Source organism: Lactuca serriola, chromosome 9, assembly GCF_051521515.1.
Source record: "Lactuca serriola cultivar US96UC23 chromosome 9, Lser_US96UC23_V15, whole genome shotgun sequence".
NCBI classification, from domain to species: domain Eukaryota; kingdom Viridiplantae; phylum Streptophyta; class Magnoliopsida; order Asterales; family Asteraceae; genus Lactuca; species Lactuca serriola.
In genome coordinates this window covers 188,166,326-188,190,940 of record NC_136416.1, presented here as the reverse complement: position 1 = coordinate 188,190,940, position 24,615 = coordinate 188,166,326, and the positions used below count along the sequence as shown (strand labels likewise).

At 38.0% G+C, this 24,615-nt stretch overlaps 1 protein-coding gene across 1 annotated transcript; it reads right to left on the bottom strand.

Moving 5' to 3' along the window:
* Positions 1-21,845: 21,845 nt before the first annotated feature.
* On the bottom strand, positions 21,846-24,391 carry LOC145073356 (rho GDP-dissociation inhibitor 1-like). Its single transcript, XM_079019904.1, has 5 exons — positions 24,041-24,391; positions 23,891-23,957; positions 23,110-23,328; positions 22,847-22,971; positions 21,846-22,179 (listed from the first exon to the last, which is right to left on the bottom strand). Exons 1-5 carry the CDS (start codon positions 24,239-24,241, stop codon positions 22,099-22,101), a joined length of 693 nt encoding a protein of 230 aa, XP_078876030.1. The 5' UTR covers positions 24,242-24,391; the 3' UTR covers positions 21,846-22,098.
* Between the last annotated feature and the right edge of the window lie 224 nt (positions 24,392-24,615).

The following is a 24,615-nucleotide window of genomic DNA, read 5'->3' as shown; positions in this document are numbered from 1 at the left end:
ACCTTAACTAACAACTTTGAATGGAATAGTAGTAGATCTGAGCCCCTCCAACAATTTAGCTTGAACACTCTCCTTCTTCCTTGCAATAATGCACCCAAAATGATGAAAATTAGCTCCCTCTTTCTCTCTATGATCTCTGGATCAATTAGGGTCTCTCAAGGTAAGTGTGGCTGCAATTGAAGGCCATAAGGGCCTTTAAATAGGTCACAAACCCGGATAATTAGGGTTTTCCTCACCAGCGCTGACTCGGCGAGTCAGATACCCGACTCATCGAGTCCATTCATTAAACACGTCACCAAAATGCGACCCTACTCGACGAGTTAAGGCACCAACTCGTGAGTCACTCCTCATATCTCGAAATGAATACTCAAAATATTATCCCTGGAAATCCGGGTGTTACATCTACCTTCATTTATAGTCATTTCTTACACTTCCAAGCCTAGATTTTGGATTCTCTCTCAACTATCATCAAGATTTTCACCTTGATCTTCAGAAGAGTAAGCATTCTTTCCATGCTATTAGATGTTATTCCTCTTAATCTAGTATCACCCTTTGATTTCATCCATGAAATTCATCTTTTGGGTTAGATCTTCAAGAACACCAAGAACAAACACTAGTTCTTGGAGCTTAAATACTCCCCTTCAAGCTTCAAAACGTAAGTAATCTTCCATATACTAGTTATACTATAGAAGCTCTTAGCATACACCCTTGAAAACAACCATTTTCCCTAGAACAATGAGAGTTTACGGCCATGAGCATCTCCCTTGGCCATAAACCCTTGTTAAGGTTCCTAGTTTGGCCAAAAATTCTTCTTAAGGCTAGGAATAGGTCAAGACACACTTCCTTGATGCTGAATAGTACCATAAAACACTCTTTGGCATATGTCTTCATGAGTGTACGACCGTAATCTCATAGGGCCATAAACCCCATGGCCGTAAACACATTGGGCTGTAAACATCATGGCCGTGAACACCATGTGTGGCCGTAAACCCCTTTATGTGCAATCACATGTGATTGTAACACTTCAATCCAAGTGTTTCCTAGTCCCTAAGGTGGTTCCCTATCATGATTAGTTGTTTTATACACTAATTATATAGATATATGTGTCATTATATGCTTATTAGGAGCCGCTTGTGCCCTAGATTTCACTTAGCACTTAGCATCCTACAATCGCTCTTACATCCGCATCACTCACTACAGGTTGATAACATAATAGTTGTTATATCAATCACATGTGATTAATAACTATCAAACAAGTGGATTTTCTTATACTTCAAACTGTTTTATCAAACAACTCTTCAAAACATTTTATAAACTGACATCAAGTCATCTATTACCATTCAAATGGTTAAAACTCTTTTATATGTTAAACTCTTTATTAAACTCTTTTAAACTTATTTTTATTGTCAAAATCATGTCTATATAGATATAGTTATATAAGTAAGATTGAAAGGACTTAGGACTGATAGCTCACTTTATTTCTTGTTCCTTGTTTGGTTGTGGACTTAGGGTATCCAGTTATTGTCCGAGTGTCGTTTGAATCTTAGTTATATATTATGTATATATGTAAAGATATAAAAGTTCTTACATCAGTTCAACACCTTTGGGTAGCAAAGGTGTACAAACATACTCAGTCATTCAAACAACATTGCTAGTAAACTATAATAGGTATAGTTTAGGGATTTAATACTCACTACTTCTAGTACAATGAACCATATAAGAGTCAGTGCATTCATGAGTCAATACAAACTTACTATTATGAGAAACAGAAAGAACATACTATGATGAGAAACTAAGAGAACATACACTACACTATACAAAGAGAACATACTAAGCACTAGAACAGAGAGAGCATACAATACACTAGAACATACTAAACAAACACTAGAATACTATAACATTAATGTGAGCCACTACTTCATGGCATGGCAATCTACTGATGTGTCACGTTTGGCAAGCAGTGTCTCCTGGAGGGAGAGCATGAATTTGTGTATAGATCTATATGAGACTGATCGTCCTACACCTTGCTGCTAGCTACAATGGGACCTGCAGGTCTATGAGTGACGAATGTCATACCATTTCGACGCCTTCGAGCGTCGTGTTTCAATAGTCAATCAAGTATGGTTACAACCTCATCACATTTTACCTTAATTATCAAACTGGTTTAAGGTAGTTAGTACATTAGTATTTACTTATATACAATACCACAGTACATCGTTATTTTCCCATTGCATTCACATTGTGATCTTCTCACATAAACGGTAATGTAAGCTATATTTTGGTAATGATAGTCATACTTGGGAAAGATACACACTTTTACAAACAACACAACACACAGAACATCCGGGCCTTGGTAGAAGGTACCTTTTTAGTAGAAAATATAGGATTTTCTAGGAGATACAAACATTTACTACAAACACTTACAAACATTTACTACAAACACTTACAAACATTTACATCAAACATTTTCAAACACTTCCATACAAACAATGAAACTAAAATAATTATTAACTCACCAGCTTTAATGCTGATCTACTCTTTCAAAATAACTTGTATTCTCAGGTCACCAGTAGATAGGTACCGATGACCAGGGTTTGAGAAGACGAAGCTTTCAAGACTCGTCTTTATTTTGATTATTCATTTTTGGTGTCTTATAAACTATACATAGAAAACACTTGTATTAAAATTATATTATTAATGCAATGGATGATGTTGTTAATTGTTTAGTATTATGAATTGTTGTGATACTGTACATGCCGTCCTCCGCCCCAGAATGTTTCCGCCGTTTTGGTTTTGGGGTGTGAATATGCCCAATGTAGTGGCTGAGTATGTAGGGCGTACTTAATTAGTTTTACTTTACTTGACCTTTTTTCTTTCTGACTTTGACCTTTGACCTAGGGGTATTTTTGGTATTTTGAGAAGTAATATGAGATTAGGTCACTGTTTGTTGTATAGGTGACCTATAGAGTCAGTAGTTGGTGTTGTGATTTGTTCAGCTACATTTCAGACTGTGAGATGAGTTTCCTCACTGTACTTGTGGGTCGAAGGCATAAATGCCAATCCATTTGGTTATGTATCCTACTATCTAGGATGTTTTTATTTTGTAGTGATCTGTTATATCTACATAATTATCTGTTTTGTTGGTGAAGTGTTTATCTGTTGCATATGTCGACATAGTGCGGTTGAGTTGATTTAATGTTGCTTTGTACAGAAGCCAACAAACCTAGGAATAAGCCAGACATAAGATGTGGGCCGGATAGGCAAGCTAGACTTATAATGTGGGCTCGAGAGCAATCTAGATGTGAGTTGTAGGCCAGAAAGGCAAGCTAGACTCATGATGTAGGCTCAGGGGTAATCCAACTTAATGGTTGGACCCGAGGGTATTCCAGTCCGATGACTGAGTGGACCCAACATGCATGATTTTATATGTTATGTCGTGCGGTGGTATTTTGGGGAACTCACTAATCTTTGACTTACAGTTTAAGTGTTATGTTTCAGGTACTTCAAACGATCGTGACAAGGAGAACGCTTGATCGTGCACATCATCCTGGTTTTTATGAGGTTATGATTTTGGGATGCTCTGATTCATGTTTATGACTTTTGGAAACTATGTTTATGTAAGACTTATGGGCTATTAAATGGTTTTAAAAATGAAAAATTTACCTTGATTTTTGGGATGTTACAAGGTGGTATCAGAGCCCTCGTTTGAGCGAACTGGATAAGCACTCGTGTGAATGCAGACTCAAACTATGGACCTATAAGGTTTTCAAAAAATAGTTCCAAACTATTTTCTAAAGTAACTAGAGAAGGATGAGATGTGTACGATCAACCGAAGCAAGAAAGTATACCCCAAGATACCCTTACTGTTATTTGTTATGATGTTTATGATAGAATTGCATCCTAGTGGTAGGCTAGGGATCTTCAGGAATTGAATGATAGAATTGCCTGATGTATGATGCCTTATAGCACAGGAGAACTTCTTGTATGTTACATGAAATTGACATCATTACTATAGTTTCTTAGTGTGTACATCATAGTTGTACATAACTAAGATTATATAGCCTGAGAATGTTTGGTTTAGCCTTATTTCCTATTCCTTGTTTGGTTGTTGGCTTAGGGTAGAATCAAGTATTCGAATGTATATGGAATCCAACATTTTGTATGATTAGCATGCACAAACGATTGTAGGATTGGTGGAAGTTTCATGAGTGAGTACAATTATAGCAGACCAACATGAGGAATGATTAGCCACTCTTAAGAGACTAGATACAGGATGTATGTGTACCCTTGATGCTTGGGCCTAGTGGTCCGGAATTTATGTGTAATGATCTGTCTAATTTTATGTTGACTTAGTGCGAGACGGCTTTACCCCTCAATGTTGCTTACTTTGTGCTTTGTGGGACTCATAATGATGTGAGTTAACTATTAAATGAATATGTTAAGTTACATGCTGAAAAGGTTAAATAATTTTAGAATGAATGATTCGGCCCTATTACACAGCTCTCGTTTGAGTCTAACTGTTATAGGGTTGGGTCTTTTAGTCGAAAGATTATTTAAGTTTTGTTGCATGTAATTGTATTCATGAAGTAGTTAGCTGGCATTAATAGGGGTTTTTTAGAAGCTGATGGCAGGGAGATGTGATAGTTTCGTTTTTATTACTTCTTTTCATAGTTTATTTTTAGTTAAAACCACCTCATTTTAGTTAATCTTCATGCATATTTTCTCTTTTTGTTATTTTTCTCCTTTACCGGGTGCTTTCTAGTCTTTTGAGCTTATTTGCAAGATTTACCGAAGACTATTTGTTATTGGAGGTTTGGAAGGAGTGCGGGACGACGAGAATTCGAGCTATAGAAGATTAAAGGAGCATTGGAGCATCTTGTAAGAGTTTGGAAGACATAATTGGGCTATCAAGAACTTGCACAAACGGGCTGGACCATAGATGAGAAGAGTAATGTAGAAGTGCCAATTAAATGGGCCAAAAAGCCCATTCAGCAGAATCCACGCGGTCCGCGTGGATTTACAAATGGTCCGCGTGGATCGCACTGTGAAGAACCCGAATTTTAGCCTTTTGCCTCTATATGGGGAAAGTTGGTGGAATACTTTTGGGCAACTTTTGGATCCGATTTTTGACCACTTTTACTGAAGTTTTGAGAGGGTTTTTCATGATGAAGACTTGAAGAAACAAACACTTTTTCTCTCTAGAAGATTAGAAGATTTGTGGATTTCCTTCATATTTCATCTTGAACAATGTTTGGTATCTCTAATCCTTCTTGTTATTGTTTAATCTTAGCCATGCTTGGCTAGATTTTCATTTGGTTGACTTGGATATAATTGCTTGAATGTTTTGGTTATTTTGAAGAACTCCATGAACTTGTGTTGAATATTTATGATTATATTTTCTATGAAAAATTCATTCATGTTTATATATCTCTAGTCATGAATATTGATATATGAATGTCATCTTTGTTGGTTAAATTCTTGACTAAGTAATAAGTCTTCAATTTAACAAGCAACAATTAGTTTAAATGTTTGTTTTCATTTCATTTAGACTAAGAAAACATTTTCTCCATAGTGGTAATGAAAGCAATAGATTACTCTTTGGATTTGGTGACTCTTAAAACCTAATGCTAATTGATTTTCACAAAATTACATGCTTCATTAGTTTTGTGACTTTGATTTAGGAAATGTGCTATGAGCTTCTCTAGTCATTTTAACATAAAAGAAGAGTTGAGGCAAGTTATGCTTATAAATTGCTATAGCCAAATTAGATTTTAAACACAAGTATTGCACCTTGGTATTCTCATGATTATTTGACCAAATGTTCAAGTGATGAAATTCCATAGTCAATCATCTTTCTCTTATTGATTTTACATCAAACTCTTATTTTTGTTGCATTTGTCTATTTAAATCATAGTTAATTCTAGTTTGTTTCAAGTATTTCAAAACACCAAAACCCCCCATTTTATTTTTATTGTCATTTTACAAGTATTTTTACAAAGAGATTTTTCATAGAGTTATAAATTGAACCAATCTCCGTGGATTCGATCCCTTTACCACTATACACTATTTTAGTGTGTAATATTTAGGGTTATTATTTGTGTTGGCCTCGACAACCACCAAATTTTTGGCGCCGTTGCCGGGGATTGGTTTATTTTTAATCAATTTGTTTCTCTATGCCCAGATCTCAGCGTACAGGTGACTTGATTTACAACCCAGAAATCGAAAAAGAAGCAAGGCGTTTGGCGAAGGAAAAGCGAATTGAACGTGGTCAAAATTCTAATCCTCACCGGGACCCGGAGGTTGAAACCACTTCATTAAGTGATATAGAACCCGATTCTAGTCCCGACCCTCGCCAAGAAATTCCCGAAACACCACCCCTACAACAAAATCCACCCATTATTAAACCAATTGCAATGGCGGACGGAGGAGAAGTTCCCGAAAGAACTTTGAGGCAAATGATGGAGACCGATGTTACACAAACTCCAACCGGTATCAATTACCCGGTTTTGGAAGGAGGCTCGGAGTTGAAGTCAAGTTTAGTCCATCATCTACCAACTTTTCATGGATTGGAGAATGAAGACCCTCATAAGCATTTGAAGATGTTCCACATTATTTGCACTAGCATGAAGCCACAAGGGTCAACCGATGACCAAATTAAGCTAAGGGCATTCCCCTTTTCATTGGCCGATAAAGCAAAAGATTGGTTATTCTATCTTCCACCGGGGTCGATCAACTCATGGACCGACATGGAAAGAGCTTTCCTTGATAAATTCTATCCCGCCTCAAGAGTCTCAAGTCTTAGAAATGAGATTTGTGGAATCCGCCAAGGTCAAAATGAGACTTTCCATGATTATTGGGAGAGGTTCAACAACTTGTGCTATAGTTGCCCACAACACCAAATTCCGGAACAACTCCTCATTCAACACTTCTATGAGGGATTGTTGCCAATGGAGAGAAGACTAGTTGATGCCTCAAGTGGTGGAGATGTCTTTAGTAAAAGCCCACAACAAACAAGACAACTTTTCAACACCATAGCCGCAAATTCACAACATTTTGGCCCTCGCCAAGATATGAAAAGAGACACACAACACAAAGTCAATGAAGTGGGAACATCAAATCTTGAGTCTCAAATAAAAGATCTAACCTCCGTTGTCCAAAAGCTAGCCATGGGACAAACTCCACAAGTGATGGTTTGTGGAATATGTGCAACAATGGGACATCCTACGGATATGTGCCCCATCCTTCAAAAAGACGCGGAACATGTGAATGCCACGGGAGAGTTCCAAAACTACCACAACAAACCATCCGGTTACCAAAATGCATATAATTCAAGTTGGAAGCCAAATCCCAACATGAGCTACAACCCAAGACCATTGCCTCAAAATGCATTGGTTAGACCATCCTATCCACCACCACAACCTCATTACCAACATCAACAACCACACTATCAACCCAAATTGCACCCTCCACATCATCATCAACAACCTCCTCAATCCCAACCAAGTAGCTCCGGAATGTCTCTTGAAGACATTGTCAAATCTCTAGCCACTAGTACCCAACAATTCCAAAAAGAAACAAGGACTAGTATCTCCAACCTTGAAGCGCTAATGGGAGATATAGTTACATCCATAAGCAACTTGGAATCCCATGGTAAACTCCCTTCTCAAACCGAAAAAAACCCAAATGTCAATGTGGTGACCTTGAGAAGTGGCAAACAAACCGGAGAAAGTAGTTCAAAGAAGAAACCGAGAGAAGAAGAGGAAGAAATAGAGATCGTCCCCATTGAGGATCCCATAGCTAAGAATGATGCACAAGCCGGAGTCCCAAAGAAGACTACTCCTCTAGTGACACCAATAGCCACTCACCCACCGTTCCCCTCCCGATTTGCAACTTCAAAGAAGAATATGGAGGAGAAAGAGATCTTGGAAACCTTCCGAAAGGTGGAAGTGAACATCCCTTTACTTGATGCGATCAAACAAATTCCGAGATATGCAAAGTTCTTGAAGGAGCTTTGCACTAACAAGATAAAGTTGAAAGGGAACGAGAAAATCTCGATGAACGAAAACGCATCCGCGGTTTTACAAAGGAAGCTTCCACCCAAGTGTAAAGATCCCGGAATGTTCACAGTCCCTTGCAAGATTGGAGATGTCACCTTCAGTAGTGCTATGCTTGATCTTGGTGCCTTTATCAATGTCATGCCTTACTCGGTGTATGAATCATTGAATGTTGGACCCTTAAGCGAAATCGGTGTCATAATATCTCTCGCGGATAAATCAAGTGTCTTTCCTAGAGGTGTTTTGGAAGATGTCCTAGTTCAAGTAAACCAATTGGTCTTCCCGGCGGATTTCTATGTGATTGACCTAGACGAACAAGTATCCTCAAAATCGGGTATAATCTTACTTGGGCGACCATTCTTGAAGACGGCTAGAACGAAGATTGATGTGTATGCGGGAAGCTTGACAATGGAGTTTGATGGTGAAACAATAAGTTGCAACATTTATGATGCTATGAGATATCCTAGTGAAGTTTCCTCTTTGTGTTTTGTTGATATTATTGAACCAATGACCCAAGAGTTGTTCGAGTTGTGTGATGATGACATGTTAGAGATGATCTTGAGCAAGGGGTTTGACTGTGCAAAATTGGCCAAGAAATTGAATCTTTACTCATTAGACCCCGAAATTGAAAGATTAGTCAACAATTTGGAAATCAAGAAGACCACCCAATTTAGTGTGAAGCAGATTGAATTACCTCAAACTCACACGAGATTGCCACCCTCCCTTGTCCAACCGCCCGAATTAGAATTGAAGGTCCTCCCTCAACATTTGAAGTACGCGTACTTGGGAGACAACGAGACTCTCCCGGTCATCATTTCAACTCACCTAACCAAGTGCGAAGAGGAACAAATCCTAAAGGTGTTGAGGGAACATAAAGAAGCAATGGGTTGGACGATTGCGGATATTAAAGGATTGAGTCCCTCCACTTGTATGCACAAGATCCTAATGGATGATGAATGCAAGCCAAGCCGGGATGCACAAAGAAGGTTGAATCCGCCAATGATGGAAGTGGTCAAGAAAGAGATTTTGAAGCTCCTAGACGCGGGGATGATCTATCCAATCTCGGATAGCAAGTGGGTGAGCCCGGTGCAAGTCGTTCCAAAGAAGACGGGAATCACGGTGGTCGAGAACAACAAAGATATGATGGTCCCCACTTGTGTGCAAAACGGGTGGAGAGTATGTATTGACTACCGCAAACTCAATGCAAGCACAAGAAAAGATCATTTCCCATTGCCTTTCATTGACCAAATGTTAGAAAGGTTGGCCGGGAAATCTCATTATTGTTGCCTCGACGGGTATTCCGGTTTCCACCAAATCCCGGTGGCACCGGAAGATCAAGAAAAGACGACATTTACATGTCCATTTGATACTTTTGCATACCGGAGAATGCCATTTGGATTGTGTAACGCCCCGGCCACTTTCCAACGTTGTATGGTTAGTATTTTTTTCGGAATACGTTGAAAACATAATTGAGGTTTTTATGGATGATTTCACGGTATATGGCAACTCCTTTCAAGAGTGTTTGACCAATCTCACCAAAATTTTAAAAAGATGCATTGAAACAAATTTGGTTTTAAATTTTGAAAAATGCCATTTCATGGTGAGTCAAGGTCTCATTTTGGGTCACATTGTGTCTAAAAAAGGAATTGAGGTAGATAAGGCCAAAATTGATGTTATTCAAAGCTTACCTTACCCGACTTGTGTTCGGGAAGTTCATTCTTTTTTGGGCCATGCAGGTTTCTACCGAAGGTTCATCAAGGATTTTTCAAAGATAACAAGACCAATGTGCCAACTCTTGCAAAAGGAAGTCGATTTCGAGTTCAATGAGGCGTGCAAAGAAGCTTTTGACAAGCTCAAAGAGTTGCTTACATCCGCTCCCATCATGCAAGCACCAAATTGGGATCTCCCCTTTGAGATCATGTGTGATGCAAGCAACTATGCGATAGGCGCCGTTTTGGGTCAAAAGAATGGGAGGGCCTCCCACGTGATTTATTATGCATCAAGGACACTAGACAATGCTCAAAGCAACTACTCTACCACGGAGAAAGAGCTATTGGCCATAGTGTTCGCCTTGGAGAAATTTAGACAATACCTACTTGGTACCAAGGTCATAGTGTATTCGGATCATGCAGCACTTAAGTACTTGATGACGAAGAAAGATGCAAAGCCGAGACTCATCCGGTAGATCCTACTGTTACAAGAATTTGACTTGGAAATCTGAGACAAGAGTGGATGCGAGAACCTCGTTGCCGATCATCTAAGTCGGATCACTTCAAATGAAACTCCTCCCCCATTGCGGGACGAGTTTCCGGATGAGCATCTCTTTTCCCTTACCCAATCTATTCCTTGGTATGTCGATATCGTTAACTTTTTGGTCACAAAAAGGTATCCCGACACATTCACACGTGCTCAAAAAGACAAGTTGAAAAGTGATGCAAAACACTATGTGTGGGATGAACCTTATTTGTGGAAACATTGTCCCGATCAAATCATTAGGCGATGTGTACCCCAACAAGAGCACCAATCCATTTTGCAATTCTGTCATGAATTTGCTTGTGGGGGACACTTCGGACCTAGCCGGACTTTGAGAAAGGTCCTTGAGTGTGGATTATTTTGGCCAACCATGTCACGCGATTGTTATATGTTTTGCAAAAGTTGTGAGCGGTGCCAAAGGACGGGAAACATTTCACAAAAGAACCAAATGCCCCAAAATCCAATCCTTGTTTGTGAAAATTTTGACGTATGGGGGATTGATTTCATGGGCCCATTTCCCGTCTCATTTGGAAACGTTTATATTTTACTCGCGGTTGACTATGTTTCTAAATGGGTTGAAGCCAAAGCCACAAGATCGGACGATGCCAAAACGGTTATCGAGTTTTTAAAGTCTAAAGTTTTTGCGAGATTTGGTGTGCCTAGGGCTTTGATTAGTGATAGAGGGACGCACTTTTGCAACAAAATGATGGAGGATCTATTGAAGAAGTATCACGTGACTCATCGTGTCTCTACTGCCTATCACCCTCAAACGAATGGTCAAGCGGAGGTCTCGAATCGTGAAGTGAAGTCTATTCTAGAGAAAACGGTGAACCCGACAAGGAAGAATTGGATTTTGAGACTTGACGATGCCTTATGGGCATATCGGACCGCTTATAAGACCCCGATTGGAATGTCGCCCTTCAGATTGGTTTTTGGAAAATCTTGTCATCTTCCCGTCGAGTTAGAGCACCGAGCATTTTGGGCGGTCAAGAAATGCAACTTCGACATAGACGAAGCGGGAAGGCATAGGAAACTTCAACTCCAAGAGCTAGAAGAATTGAGAAACGACTCCTTTGAAAACGCAAGGATTTATAAGGAAAAAACGAAGCTCTTCCACGACAAGTCCATCACCCGGAAGAAGTTTGAACCGGGGCATAGGGTCTTACTTTACCATTCACGATTGAAGTTATTTCCAGGAAAATTGAGGTCAAGATGGATAGGTCTATTTGTTGTGTTAAAAGTTTTTGAACATGGAGCAGTTGAAATTCAAAGTGAAGAAACGGGGCAAGTTTTTAAAGTCAATGGGCATCGATTGAAACCTTTCTATGAAGGTTTTAATGCGAATATCTTAGAAGTCATCCAATTGGATGCCCCGGTGTACTGAAATCAAGAAGGGAGCACGTCTCGCCAAAGACGTTAAAGAAGGGAATTTTTGGAAAACTAAAAGTTTTCAACTTTTCTAGTTCCGAATAAATGTCGTGGTTGGTTCATTTTTGGATTTAACATCTTTTCTCCTTCTTTATTGAAAAAAAAAGAATGTTGGAATTAAGGGCCCGGTGTTCGTAATGGTGATTGAGCAAAAAGAATGTTAGAGTATGTCAGCTCAACACACGCGGTCCGCGTGTTATCGAGCCCCTGTCTGCGTGTTTATTAACACGGTCCGTGTGTGGTGTCTCTATCGTCCGCGTCCATTATCAGAAAAACAGAAGAGTTTCATCTCAACACACGCGGTCCACGTGTTATCGAGCCCCTGTCCGCGTGTTTATACAAATGGTCCGCGTGTACTCCAGAAACTGTCCGCGTGGATTCGTTGACCAGCTTTGACCAGCTTTGACTTCCATTAACTTTTGACTAAATAATTTAAGTTACATGCAAACCTTCTCCTTCATTAGCATGCCGGTTGTTTCCCTCTTTCTATGCATTCTTTCTCCCTCAAGATACCATTAATCCATACCCATATGCTCCTCCCGATCCCCCGGTTTAGGTACTTTCGCCTCGCTCCGAGCATTGAGGACAATGCTTATTTCTAAGCTTGGGGTGGGGTATTCCTTTTTCTTTTTAATTTATCATGCATTTTAATTAGGTTGCATAGCATTTTAGTATAAATTGCATTCATTTTTTTTATATAAAACCCCAAAAAGATTTTATTTTCTTCTTTTTCATCTTTTATTTTTGCATAGCATTTAGCTTAGGGCATTAGCATTCATACATTTTTGTTTTCTGTTTATTCTCACCTCTTTTGGATGCCATGGAACATGTTCATAGTTATTGTATCATTATTGGTCCAGGATCTTGTTGCTATCTCACCCATCGAACCGGGACCACTAGCTGCAGCTTGGGATTTCATACTTGGGATCAAATGCTTGTAGCTTAAAGGGGTAAGTGATCATGACCAGGTAGTTTTCATGAAGAATTATGCATACAATACTAACGACTGTAGGATATACTATAGCACTGGATGTCTTACCCTTGCGGTCAATACCGCTGAGAGGACCACACTTGATCATTTTTGAACTGTTAGGATGAAGCACTGGTGCTTGTCCCCGAGTAGAATCCATATCCGGCCTCTTTACATCACCATATCTTTTTGCGATTTTCTTAGGATTTTAGAGAGTCTTTTAGTCCACATTTGGACATTTTCATCCTTAAAAAAACAACTTAATTACAAGTTTGCAAAGGAGCTTACATTATATCTTTATGCTCCACACATGGTCATTTTCACACTTAGACCATTCAGATTATATTACTACCCTTTCGGTTCCACTTTCACACTTTTGGGAACCAAATTTTAAGTAAAAGGGTTTTCTTGATTTCGATTGTTAATACATTACCTTCAAGTATGGTGTATCTAGTCTAAAAATAAAAAAAATAAAAAAAAATCAGCTGCAACTATCTTAGACAGGTGGCCGGTTCAATTATTGAGCAAATTTTCAAACATCTCGGTCATCCGACGTTTGATATTCATTTGTATAGGCTTGTTTTATTGTATATAGATTGAGTTGTTTCTTTTCGCAAATTGGTGATGTTAGAGAGGCTGTTGAGTCGGATACTACGGGAGGTTCGGGTCAACGCTAAGTGAGTCGATTCCTACAACGGTGCCCGAGCGATTAAACCTAGTTACACATGAGAGAAGCCGACAGACGTGACATCAGAGTGTGCACTTAAAGAAGAGCTCCACCCGAGCCCATCCAATCGCTTTCTCCCTACTACAGATGTTATTCATTGTATGCATGTTCCATTGAGGCTGCGACTGACCATCCCTCCTTACTCACCTAGAGGAGTTGTCCTGGCTGTGGTTCATGGTCCCATTTTCATCGGATGAAAAAGTTGTGAGATAGCAGCGAGATCAATTCCGACCATGTTGACTAACGTTGAACAGGTTCCATGGTTCTCTCCATTCTTTTTATTTTTAGGGTAGTACATCCCAAGTTCATTTTAGTCTTGTCTTACTTGACGACAAGTAAGGTTTAAGCTTTGGGTGATTTGATAGTTTCGTTTTTATTACTTCTTTTCATAGTTTATTTTTAGTTAAAACTACCTCATTTTAGTTAATATTCACGCATATTTTCTCTTTTTGTTATTTTTCTCCTTTACCGGGTGCTTTATAGTCTTTTGAGCTTATTTGCAGGATTTACCGAAGACTATTTGTTATTGGAGGTTTGGAAGGAGTGCGGGACGACGAGAATTCGAGCTATAGAAGATTAAAGGAGCATTGGAGCATCTTGGAAGAGTTTGGAAGACATAATTGGGCTATCAAGAACTTGCACAAACGGGCTGGACCATAGATGAGAAGAGTAATGTAGAAGTGCCAATTAAATGGGCCAAAAAGCCCATTCAGCAGAATCCACGCGGTCCGCGTGGATTTACAAATGGTCCGCATGGATCGCACTGTGAAGAACCCGAATTTTAGCCTTTTGCCTCTATATGGGGAAAGTTGGTGGAATACTTTTGGGCAACTTTTGGATCCGATTTTTGACCACTTTTACTGAAGTTTTGAGAGGGTTTTTCATGATGAAGACTTGAAGAAACAAAAACTTTTTCTCTCTAGAAGATTAGAAGATTTGTGGATTTCCTTCATATTTCATCTTGAACAATGTTTGGTATCTCTAATCCTTCTTGTTATTGTTTAATCTTAGCCATGCTTGGCTAGATTTTCATTTGGTTGACTTGGATATAATTGCTTGAATGTTTTGGTTATTTTGAAGAACTCCATGAACTTGTGTTGAATATTTATGATTATATTTTCTATGAAAAATTCATTCATGTTTATATATCTCTAGTCATGAATATTGATATATGAATGTCATCTTTGTTGGTTAAATTCTTGACTAAGTAATAAGTCTTCAATTTAACAAGCAACAATTAGTTTAAATGTTTGTTTTCATTTCATTTAGACTAAGAAAACATTTTCTCCATAGTGGTAATGAAAGCAATAGATTACTCTTTGGATTTGGTGACTCTTAAAACCTAATGCTAATTGATTTTCACAAAATTACATGCTTCATTAGTTTTGTGACTTTGATTTAGGAAATGTGCTATGAGCTTCTCTAGTCATTTTAATATAAAAGAAGAGTTGAGGCAAGTTATGCTTATAAATTGCTATAGCCAAATTAGATTTTAAACACAAGTATTGCACCTTGGTATTCTCATGATTATTTGACCAAATGTTCAAGTGATGAAAGTCCAAAGTCAATCATCTTTCTCTTATTGATTTTACATCAAACTCTTATTTTTGTTGCATTTGTCTATTTAAATCATAGTTAATTCTAGTTTGTTTCAAGTATTTCAAAACACCAAACCCCCCCCCCCCCCCCCCATTTTATTTTTATTGTCATTTTACAAGTATTTTTACAAAGAGATTTTTCATAGAGTTATAAATTGAACCAATCTCCGTGGATTCGATCCCTTTACCACTATACAATATTTTAGTGTGTAATATTTAGGGTTATTATTTGTGTTGGCCTCGACAACCACCAAGATGTGGGGATCCTAGGAGAACCTAGGAAGTGCTTTAGTGTGGTTGCTATGCTGTTTAGTGGGTATTAGGAGTATCATTATGAGTAGATGATTTAGAGGACTCGAGATGCTTCTTGAGGAAAGTATGGATAGGTGTGAAAGGTAGTATTGGTCCCATACTACTGGAAGCACAAGATCCATAATCAAATTGAGGGATGTCGTGAGGATTCTAAGAAACTGGTTGAGGGTAGATAACATGGTTCATACCATGATTCGTGATAATGTTTCTGTATCTGTCGATCTTTTGGTTTTGATTGTTCAGGTGGAAAATGAGTTTGGTGATTGTTTTGGCTTTAGTTTCCATGTCATTTTGGGTTTGAATGGTGAAGACCAAGGTGAGTTACTTGAATTTGAGGTTTCGAAAGCCTTGCTTGAGGTAGTTCAAGTTGAGTCGTAGGAATCAAGAAATAAGGTATTGTTATGATCAGCTCGAGGAATGTAGCCGAGGGCTGAATGATTGGCGGATGGATCGGAATGTCACTACCTTCAGCATAGGCTATGATCTATTAGCTTTCTGTATTCAAAGGAGAGAGAGAGATAGATAGATAGATAGAGAGAGAGAGGGGGAGAGAGAAAGAGAGTAGACATGTCATTTTCAGAGTTGGGATGTAGACCCAACGTGGGGCTATATGGCTATAGTTTTTGGCGGAAGTGTGGGAATGCACAATAGGATTCTTGTGGTATGGTTACCTTGAGATGAGATCATGGTATACTTTCTTTGGATATAGGTAGGTCAGGTGCTAGCTGATGGTTCCAGGTGATCAGGGAAGTGAATCGGGAGTGAAAAATGATGTTGTCTCTGATGTATCCCGACTATGAGAATGATACCTTTTGTATTTATGAATGATTCTAGCGATGCATTGAAGGTTGGGGATTTTAGGCGAAGAGTGTAGTAGTTCATTTATTTCTAGATAGGAAGTTGGTGTTATGAATGAACTGTCAGAATTATTGCTAGTGCATCTGCATGGGATTCCTGATGTTAGAAACAATCATGATTGGGGAGTTCCGAAGGTATCCATATGAGATTCAAACTCTCTGTGAGTTTGTTTGGTCTTTATCTAGAAGATCATCTTGCGTGGTGTTATACATTCCAAGGTTCAGGGAATAATATGTAGCTGGGTGAGCTGGTTTGAGTTTTGGTCTGTTTGCAATGTCAGTTAGTGGTAATTAGAACCCTAAGTGGGGGAGAGTTGGATATTATGCTCGGAGAATCATCTATCTATTCAAGTTATGGTTTTAGAAGAATGGGTCATATGGATTTGAAGTTCAGGTATGCAAAATTTGGTTTAGGATTTAGTCAAGACGGAGGTGCAGAGCAAGTTGCCACTAGATGTATGTGTTCATGAATGCAAGATTCGTCTTTGCGGCAAGAAGCTGTTGGAAAATGAGTTCATTGTAGCCAATGGTTCCTTTTAGAAACGTCGAGGAATAGGTCAAGAGGCGTTTGGGTTGCTCTGGTTGAGTATCAATTGTGACGGATTTTTCAACTTGTTGTATAGATTGATATCTATAGTCTAGGATAGCAGTTGCTGATCGGTCAATCAGTTTTAGATTTGGTATTTTTAGTCCCTAATGGGCTTGGTCCAGTAGTGTATTAGATTAATGGATTAGTTGTCAATGCATTCTCAATTGTTGGTCTTTTCGTTCATCATCAATAGTAGAGGTTCTTCAGAAGGTTAGAGTTGTATTAGTTGGAGTTCAATGGATGTGTCTGCCTATTGTCAAGATTTGTACATTGCACATTTTGGTTTCTGTATATGGGTACCCAAAATGGTTGGTTGTGAAATTATTATTCATATCATGCTGGATTTTGGCAGATGTCTTGTGTTATTGGAAGTTCGGATGTTGGGGCAGCATTGATTAGTTTTCAGGTATGGCTTTGGATCTACGTAGAATCCAATTTTGGCCTGTCGCATCGGCAAGGTTGGTATATGGATTGACCTGAACAAGGTTTTGACCGCATTTCTAATGGCTTTGGAAGTTTTATCGAGCTAGTTGTGTATTGGTAGGACCTATTCGTTTTCAATCAAGGTGTGGGATCTTAGTTTCGTCCATTCATGAGGATGTTTCCATTAGTGGTTGGGGTTATTCATTTCGGTTAGATCTATGGGTACCACACCCTATATGTAAGCTTTTGAGGAATAAGTAGAGCATAGATCTAGGGTTTCTTATGTGTTTCCCTTGGGGTTATATGTAGGATGAGAAAGATAGCATGAGAACACTTGGTTCGAGTTATTGGCATGGTTCTTAAAAGGTTTGTAGCCCTTGAATTGGAACAAGAGTGCAACCGCCTATCTCATTATCTGGTTGTGTGCGGTTATGTTTTCCTCTGATTTTGCATTGGTAGCAACTTGTAATGAGAATAGATTTATACGTGATTGAAGGGTATGACCTGTGTTGTATTCGGTTAGCCTTGAGAGGGATGTTGATTGGGTTTTTGCAAGTCGGTGGATTGATTGTTGGGTATCTTTAGGCCCGTATGGTGCTGGCGGTGTGTCTTCAGGCCATTAATAAGATGACGGAAAGATCGACATAGTACTGTGAGCTTATCATTTGGTGGTTAGCAGGTTTCACGATGTATTGTGTGCCAGTAGTTGTATGATTCATTATCGGTGGGACCCAATAGTCATTTGATTGAGACTCTTAGATCTTAGATCGTTAGTCTATTTTGTCATGGTTGGATGTTAGTGCATTGTTTTTGGGAGTCGGGAGTCTCAGTGACCAGCCGATTTAGATCATATGGGGAGCTAAAGGTTGTTAGGAGTTTGGTTACCAATATTGGGTATCAGTTATTGAATCGCGAGTCATGAAGTTCATTGTAAATTTCTCGAGTGATTTGTCAGGTGGACATACACCTGAGCTGATAGGGGATTTGGATGCAACGTAAAATTCTTGGATGAACCATCATTACGCTCGTGGCAGCAGTAAGTCGGTGCTGACTTGTCAGGAAGTCAAATGTGTATTTAAGGTTTTAGTCATAATTTCTGGATTTGGGATTGGGCAAACCTCACGATCAGTATGTTTTAAGTATTCTTTCCGCATGTTTTGGTGGTGTTCCTAGTCAGGGACTAGGGGTAGGGTCAACGAATGGATGACCATTAGTTTTAGAGTATGGTTTTTGAATTTTAGAACTGATGGGGTCCGAGTTCCAAGAAGTATATTGATGGAGTTGGTTGTGGTTGTAGTTTTGATAGTCTCCGACTGTGTGGCTCTCACTGGAAGTTGGGTCTTATAGTTAGGGAGAGAAAGATAGTTGTTGCGATTGAGTATTCTCAACTTATTGGGTTGTTTGTTAGCAGCTGTGGATTCCGAGTGAACTCTTGAGTTTTATTTATAAGATGCTTTGATTTCATAGTGGTCAATGGGAGTTTGTGAAATATGTTGACGTGGTTCGTGTTTCACTACAACAATTATTTAGCTGACTCTCATGCTGGGAGTTGGCTTGCTTTCGAGTGGAGGGTTCAACATCAATGAATAGTTAGAGGTTCTGTTTTCTAATGTACCAGCAAGATAATTCAGGGTCGAAATAGTTTTGTATGGTTCGAGTTGCGAAGTGAAGTCATACTGACTGTGTTCCTGGTTGGTTTGGTTTGTTTGGGAGTCACACAAGGTATTGGATTTATGGATTTCGGGCAGAGTAGGGATGGTTATTCTTCAGTAATTAAAGTTAGTGGGTCAAGGATCCATTATTAGTCAGGGTATGTAAGTTTCTCTAAGATTGGTTTTTTATTGTAGTATGGGAAGGCTGTCGCCTATATAAGTCGACTTCTTAGTTCAGATTGGAGTTGTGGAAGAATTTTCCAAGTTGTCGGGTATGCATGGAAAGTAGTAAGGAGTGATTTTGAGGACGAAATCTAATCTAAGTGGGGGAGAATTGTAACACCCATTGTTGAAGTATTTTCCATTAAAACCCCGTTAGTGTGAACTTTATTATAAAATTGGTCCCAAAGCCCCATTATGGGGGACACATGATTTCTCTTGTATGTCGGGCGTACATGGGGCTTTGGGACCCATTGTTGAAGTATTTTCCATTTAAACCCCGTTAGAGTGAACTTTATTATAAAATTGGTCCCAAAGCCCCATCAAACCCCAGGTCAAAGGTCAATCTCAAAAAGTCAAGGAAAATACTTCAACAATGCCCCTAGGTCAAACTTGATCAAACCCCATTTGGTACGCAGGGCGTACATGGCATAAGTGAAAACCATAATTTTTATGGTTTGAGCACTATTTAAACCTCCCTAACTCCTCAAGACCTTTTCCTTTATCAACCTCCATCTCTCGAATCATCCCTTGCAAACCCTAATCCATTGTGTGAACATTTTTTTAGCTTGAGAGTGCATTTATGATGTTCTTGAAGGAAGAAGAAGGAAGGGAAATCATCTTGGAAACTCAAGGCATCTTAGATCCAGAAGTTTTTCAACCTCAAACATCCTTCGGAGGTATAAAGTTTGAAACTTGAAGAGTTATTTTCTTAGATCTTGTTAGCCTTGAGTTTTGTTCTTTTTTGTCCCATAAGCTTGGTGTTCATGATTATGGATTGCACCAACCAGAAGAGTTGTCCTTTCAAACGTTTTTAGGTGTTAGTAACCATAAAAATGTGATCTTGGTCCTTCTATCCATTCCATGCAAGAGTTGTGACGTCTTAATGGATTATTAAGTTAGGGTTTTAGCTTTTGGACCTTGTCTAGCCATGGAAAGTCATAAATGTGGAAACTTTGTGACTTAGAACGATGTTTTGGGTCTAAATCTTTGAGTTTCGATGAAAGGTCTTTATGGAATAAGCACTTAATGAGAAGAATTTGACCCAAGCGGAGTACGCTGGACGTACCAGGAGGTACGCTGCGCGTAATGGGTTAGAACTCTATAGTATGGGTGAGTCATGACTATGCCCAACGTAGTGACTGAGTATGCAGGGCGTACTCAATCAATTTAACTTTCCTTGACTTTTTGACATTAACCTTTGACCTGGGGTTTGATCAAGTTTGACCTAGAGGCATTTTGGGTATTTTGAGCAGTAGTTTGAGATTAGGTTGTTGTTTGTTGTATAAGTGACTTGTAGAGTCAGCAGGTGGTGTTTTGTTCAACTACATTTCAGAGTGCGAGGTGAGTTTCCTCACTGTACTTGTGGGTCGAAGACACCAATGTCAGCCCATTCGGTTATGTACACTGGTATATAGGATGTTGCTATGCTGTAGTGATCTATTAGATCTGCATGATTATATGTTTTGTTGGTTATATGTTTATCTGTTGCATATGTCGACATACTACGGTTAGGTTGAGGTAATGTTGCTTTATGCGAAACCCAACAAACCTAGGAGCAAGCCAGACATAAGTTGTGGGCTGGATAGGCAAGCTAGACTTATGTTGTGGGATCAGGAGCAATCCAGACATGAGCTGTGGGCCAGAAAGGCAAGCCTGACTCATGTTGTGGGCTTAGGAGTAATCCAACCCAATGGCTGTGGACCCGAGGGTATTCCAGTCCGATAATTGAGTGGATCCAACATGCATGATTGTATATGTTATACCGTGTGATGGTATTTTGGGGAAGTCACTAAGCTTTGGCTTACAGTTTAAGTGTTATGTTTTAGGTACTTCAGATGATTGGGGCAATGCGAAAGCTTGATCGTGCACATCTACGTGATTTTTATAAGATTATGATTTTGGGATGCTCTGATTCATGTTTATGACTTTTGGAAACTATGTTTGTGTAAGACTTGTGAGTTATTAAATGGTTTAAAAAATGAAAAATTTACCTTGATTTCTAGAATGTTATAAGTTGGCAAGTGACATGATATTAATTAGAAAATCTAATAGGGTAATATATGACAAAAGAAGAATAAACCTATTCTTTTATTAAAATAAAGAGAGGAGATTTCATTGTTATGGCAATATGCCATGAGTTGGAAATGATAAAAATTCATGTATTAAGATGGATCCTTTTTTATTATGGTAACTAATATCATTAACATGACAATCATGTCTTCAAAAGGCTCTCCATGTTCCATCCCACAAACATAAATGTTATCAGCAAGTATGGTTTAAAATACTTATGTCCATATTATATATATATATATATATATATATATATATATATATATATATATATATATATATATATATATATATATATATATATATATATATATTTGTTGATTACAATAAAAACCACACAATTCTACCTATCACCGTAAACTTTAATCCACCTTCCAAAAAAATGAATCCCAACAATCCTAATACACCCGTTTCCATTGTGTGAAAGGTTAATCATACAAATTGAGAAACTGAAGTTACAATGTCTTAAGTGCCCTCAACCTAAAAAACGATTCTTACAGAGATAAAACTTTTAAACTACAAAACCGAACAAAACTAAAACCAATCCAAACCGTTCAAATCTAGCCATAAACATTGTAAACATTTAAACAAGATCAAACCCAAAGTCATTAATCAACACCACAAATTTGCACACCATAAAATACAAAATCAAAAACAACAATACAATTTCATCACATAAATCTTGAAAACTGAGGGAAAACCAGGAACATCTAACCTTAATCTCCCTCTTTATTGAGGATTAACCGAGCACACACACCAAAAAAAAAAAAAAAAAAAAAAAATCAAGTCTTTCGCTCAAACAGCTTATGGCATCGACACTACAAATGAATTTGCCCAGATATGACACTATCGAATCCAAACTTTTTAATTTTTTTTTTTGTTTTTTTGAGTTTTTCTAATGTCTTACTATTAATCTTGAAAACAGAAGTCTTTTCTCTTTTGTCTATTCAACAGTTGCCCAGTCCTTTCGGATGTCAAACGAATAGCTGATCTCCAAGTAGCACTTGTTGTCATCGTCCACAAACTACAAAAAACAACAAACAAGAAAGAGTAATTTACAAGAATAGTCCCTGAGTTTTGTAATATTTTGTAATTTTGGTATCTAAACTATCATTTTTGTAAGTTTGGTCCTTATTATGTATTTTCCTATAAGTTTTCGCTTTGTTCAAAGCTATATTACCCTTTTCAACTTTATGTTTTTAAATGATTTGTTATTTAACTAATATTTGTTCAATTATTGAGTAAATTAAATCTTTGGTCCTTAAATATATTTGATTTTTCAATTTTGGTGCCATGATTTTTTTCGCATTTCTAATCCTTATTTGAGGTTGCTTTTGTAAGGCCCATATTCCAAGTGAAATGAATATTTTTTTCAGACCAAAATTGCAAAAATGAGCTATACTCATGGATGAAAAATAGTCATATTTTACTTGGAACAAAAATATCAAATAAACACCAAAACCGCAAGGGAACTATTTACTTTTAGGACCAAACTTGAGAAAATCAACTATTCTCAGGGACCAAAAATGTAATTTACTCATTATTAAATTAGATAGTGCCCATTTGGGTGCATGTACGTATGCATGTATATATCTATAAATTGAATATACATAATGGTTTTTGAATCTGAAAATTTTCTAATTTCAAAAGTCAAAATGCATAAAAGAACCAAAGCTCAAAATCCAATTCACCTTAGATTTAGCAGAATATGATCCTCTAGCAAAATATCCAGAAGGAGTAGTCTCTTCAGGCATCTCATAAGTGTAGGCTTCATTTTGAGGACTAAATGTTCCAAGCATTTGTCTTGTGCTATCGACTACAAACATAATGAGCTTCATGCGTTAAGCACTTAATACACGGCTGATTTTTTCAACTTAATTTTTACAAAACGTCTTAATGAGTTAAGACAACTCCTTTCAGATTAAAATTGATGAGAATAAAAAATTAGGGTTACCTTTGACACCGGTTTTCCAAACAAAGTTGGTGTATTTGAGGCCTAAAACAATGTTATGGCTGACTTGAAAGGAGAACCTGAGGCTATAACGACAGCCTTCTTTTAGAGTAAACCATCGGCCTTCTGGCTTCCCATTTTCAGGTATGGGAAGAACAATGTCTGATCTCCCTGGTGACACGATCGAAAGGCTAAGAATCTTCACTTCTGGTTCTAGTGATTCTGAAAAAAATAGTTATAAATTACATTGTAATTACCAGAATGCCCCTATGTAACTGATACGATTGATTTGATTGCATTCGTTGATCACTAATTCACTATCATTAGTGATTAGAACAATTTCTCTTCTTATGGTATACGAAAGTCATGATAGGAAATTACCATTATACCCTATTGTAAAGTCACAAACAAATAAATTCCTTTTACACATTAGATACCAAAAATTGGAACAACCACGTCTCTTTTAAGATGTCCGAAAAGAATCACATTTCCTTTTTTAGGAATTTGTTATATGAAATTACCGTTTCACCCCTAAGCATCGATATCATTGATTTTGAGTTTTTGACTAAGAAATAAAGGTACTCGAAAATGATGATGTAATCGGATATTACCATTTTACCCTTAGGTGATGAATAACATTAATTTTGGCAGCATTGGTTGACTACTTGAATTAAACTATTCATTTTTGGGCACATTCGGGGGTACATGTAATTGTAATCATGACATTGTAACATAATGCAAACAATGATTTCAAATTCTTGCGAAATTATTAAACGAACAATACCTCCAACATCATTAATATCAACATTTCCAAGAAGTTGTTCCTTCCATTTCCTCAAGCTCTCATCATCCTAAAAATCTCAAACAATCACAAATATATGTAACATAAATTATGAAAAAAAAAGAAAATTGGGTGAATTAGAAGAACTCGTACCTTATCTTTTTCAAATTGTTCTTTGAGAGTGCATTGAGGACCCACTTGAATTTTATTACCTTCTGCGTCTTCACCTTCATCCTCTGTTTCACACAAAGAGGGCTCACTCTCGACCCTCTTCATATTCCCATGACTTTCTTTCTCATCACCACTTTCTTCATGTCCACTCTTCTCTCCTTCCTTCTTTTCTTCGAACCCCATTTTTGTGGAACTACAATCAGCTCCAAACGTCAAACACACGAATCGACTCTTGCCCACATCAAAGATTTACCTTTTCTTTTTCGCAAAAGGTCAAATCGTCAAGAACACCCACCTCGTAATTCGCAAGATTAAGGCCAAGAAAGCCCTAGAAAAAAAACAAAAACAGAAGGGGATGAGTTGTAGGGGGATCTTGAAAGGTGGGTTTTGTCTAGTATTCCAAGAAAATCCAAGAAATGTGAAATGTGGGAGGAAAAGAACAAGAAAGAAGTTTTATTGGATTGAGGGATTCGTAATTGAAGTGTTTTTTGTTGAAAGTTTAGAGGAAAAAAAACAGGATTTCAAGTGGATGAGAATGGAGGAGATAAATGGGGTTG

Excerpts from the sequence above, each read along its gene's own strand:
- LOC145073356 (XM_079019904.1), bottom strand. The coding sequence starts at position 24,241 with ATGGGGTTCGAAGAAAAGAAGGAAGGAGAGAAGAGTGGACATGAAGAA. Across the intron at positions 23,958-24,040 it reads AACAATTTGAAAAAGATAAG|GATGATGAGAGCTTGAGGAA; the intron begins GTACGAGTTCTT and ends TGAGATTTTTAG. Across the intron at positions 23,329-23,890 it reads TGATATTAATGATGTTGGAG|AATCACTAGAACCAGAAGTG; the intron begins GTATTGTTCGTT and ends TATTTTTTTCAG.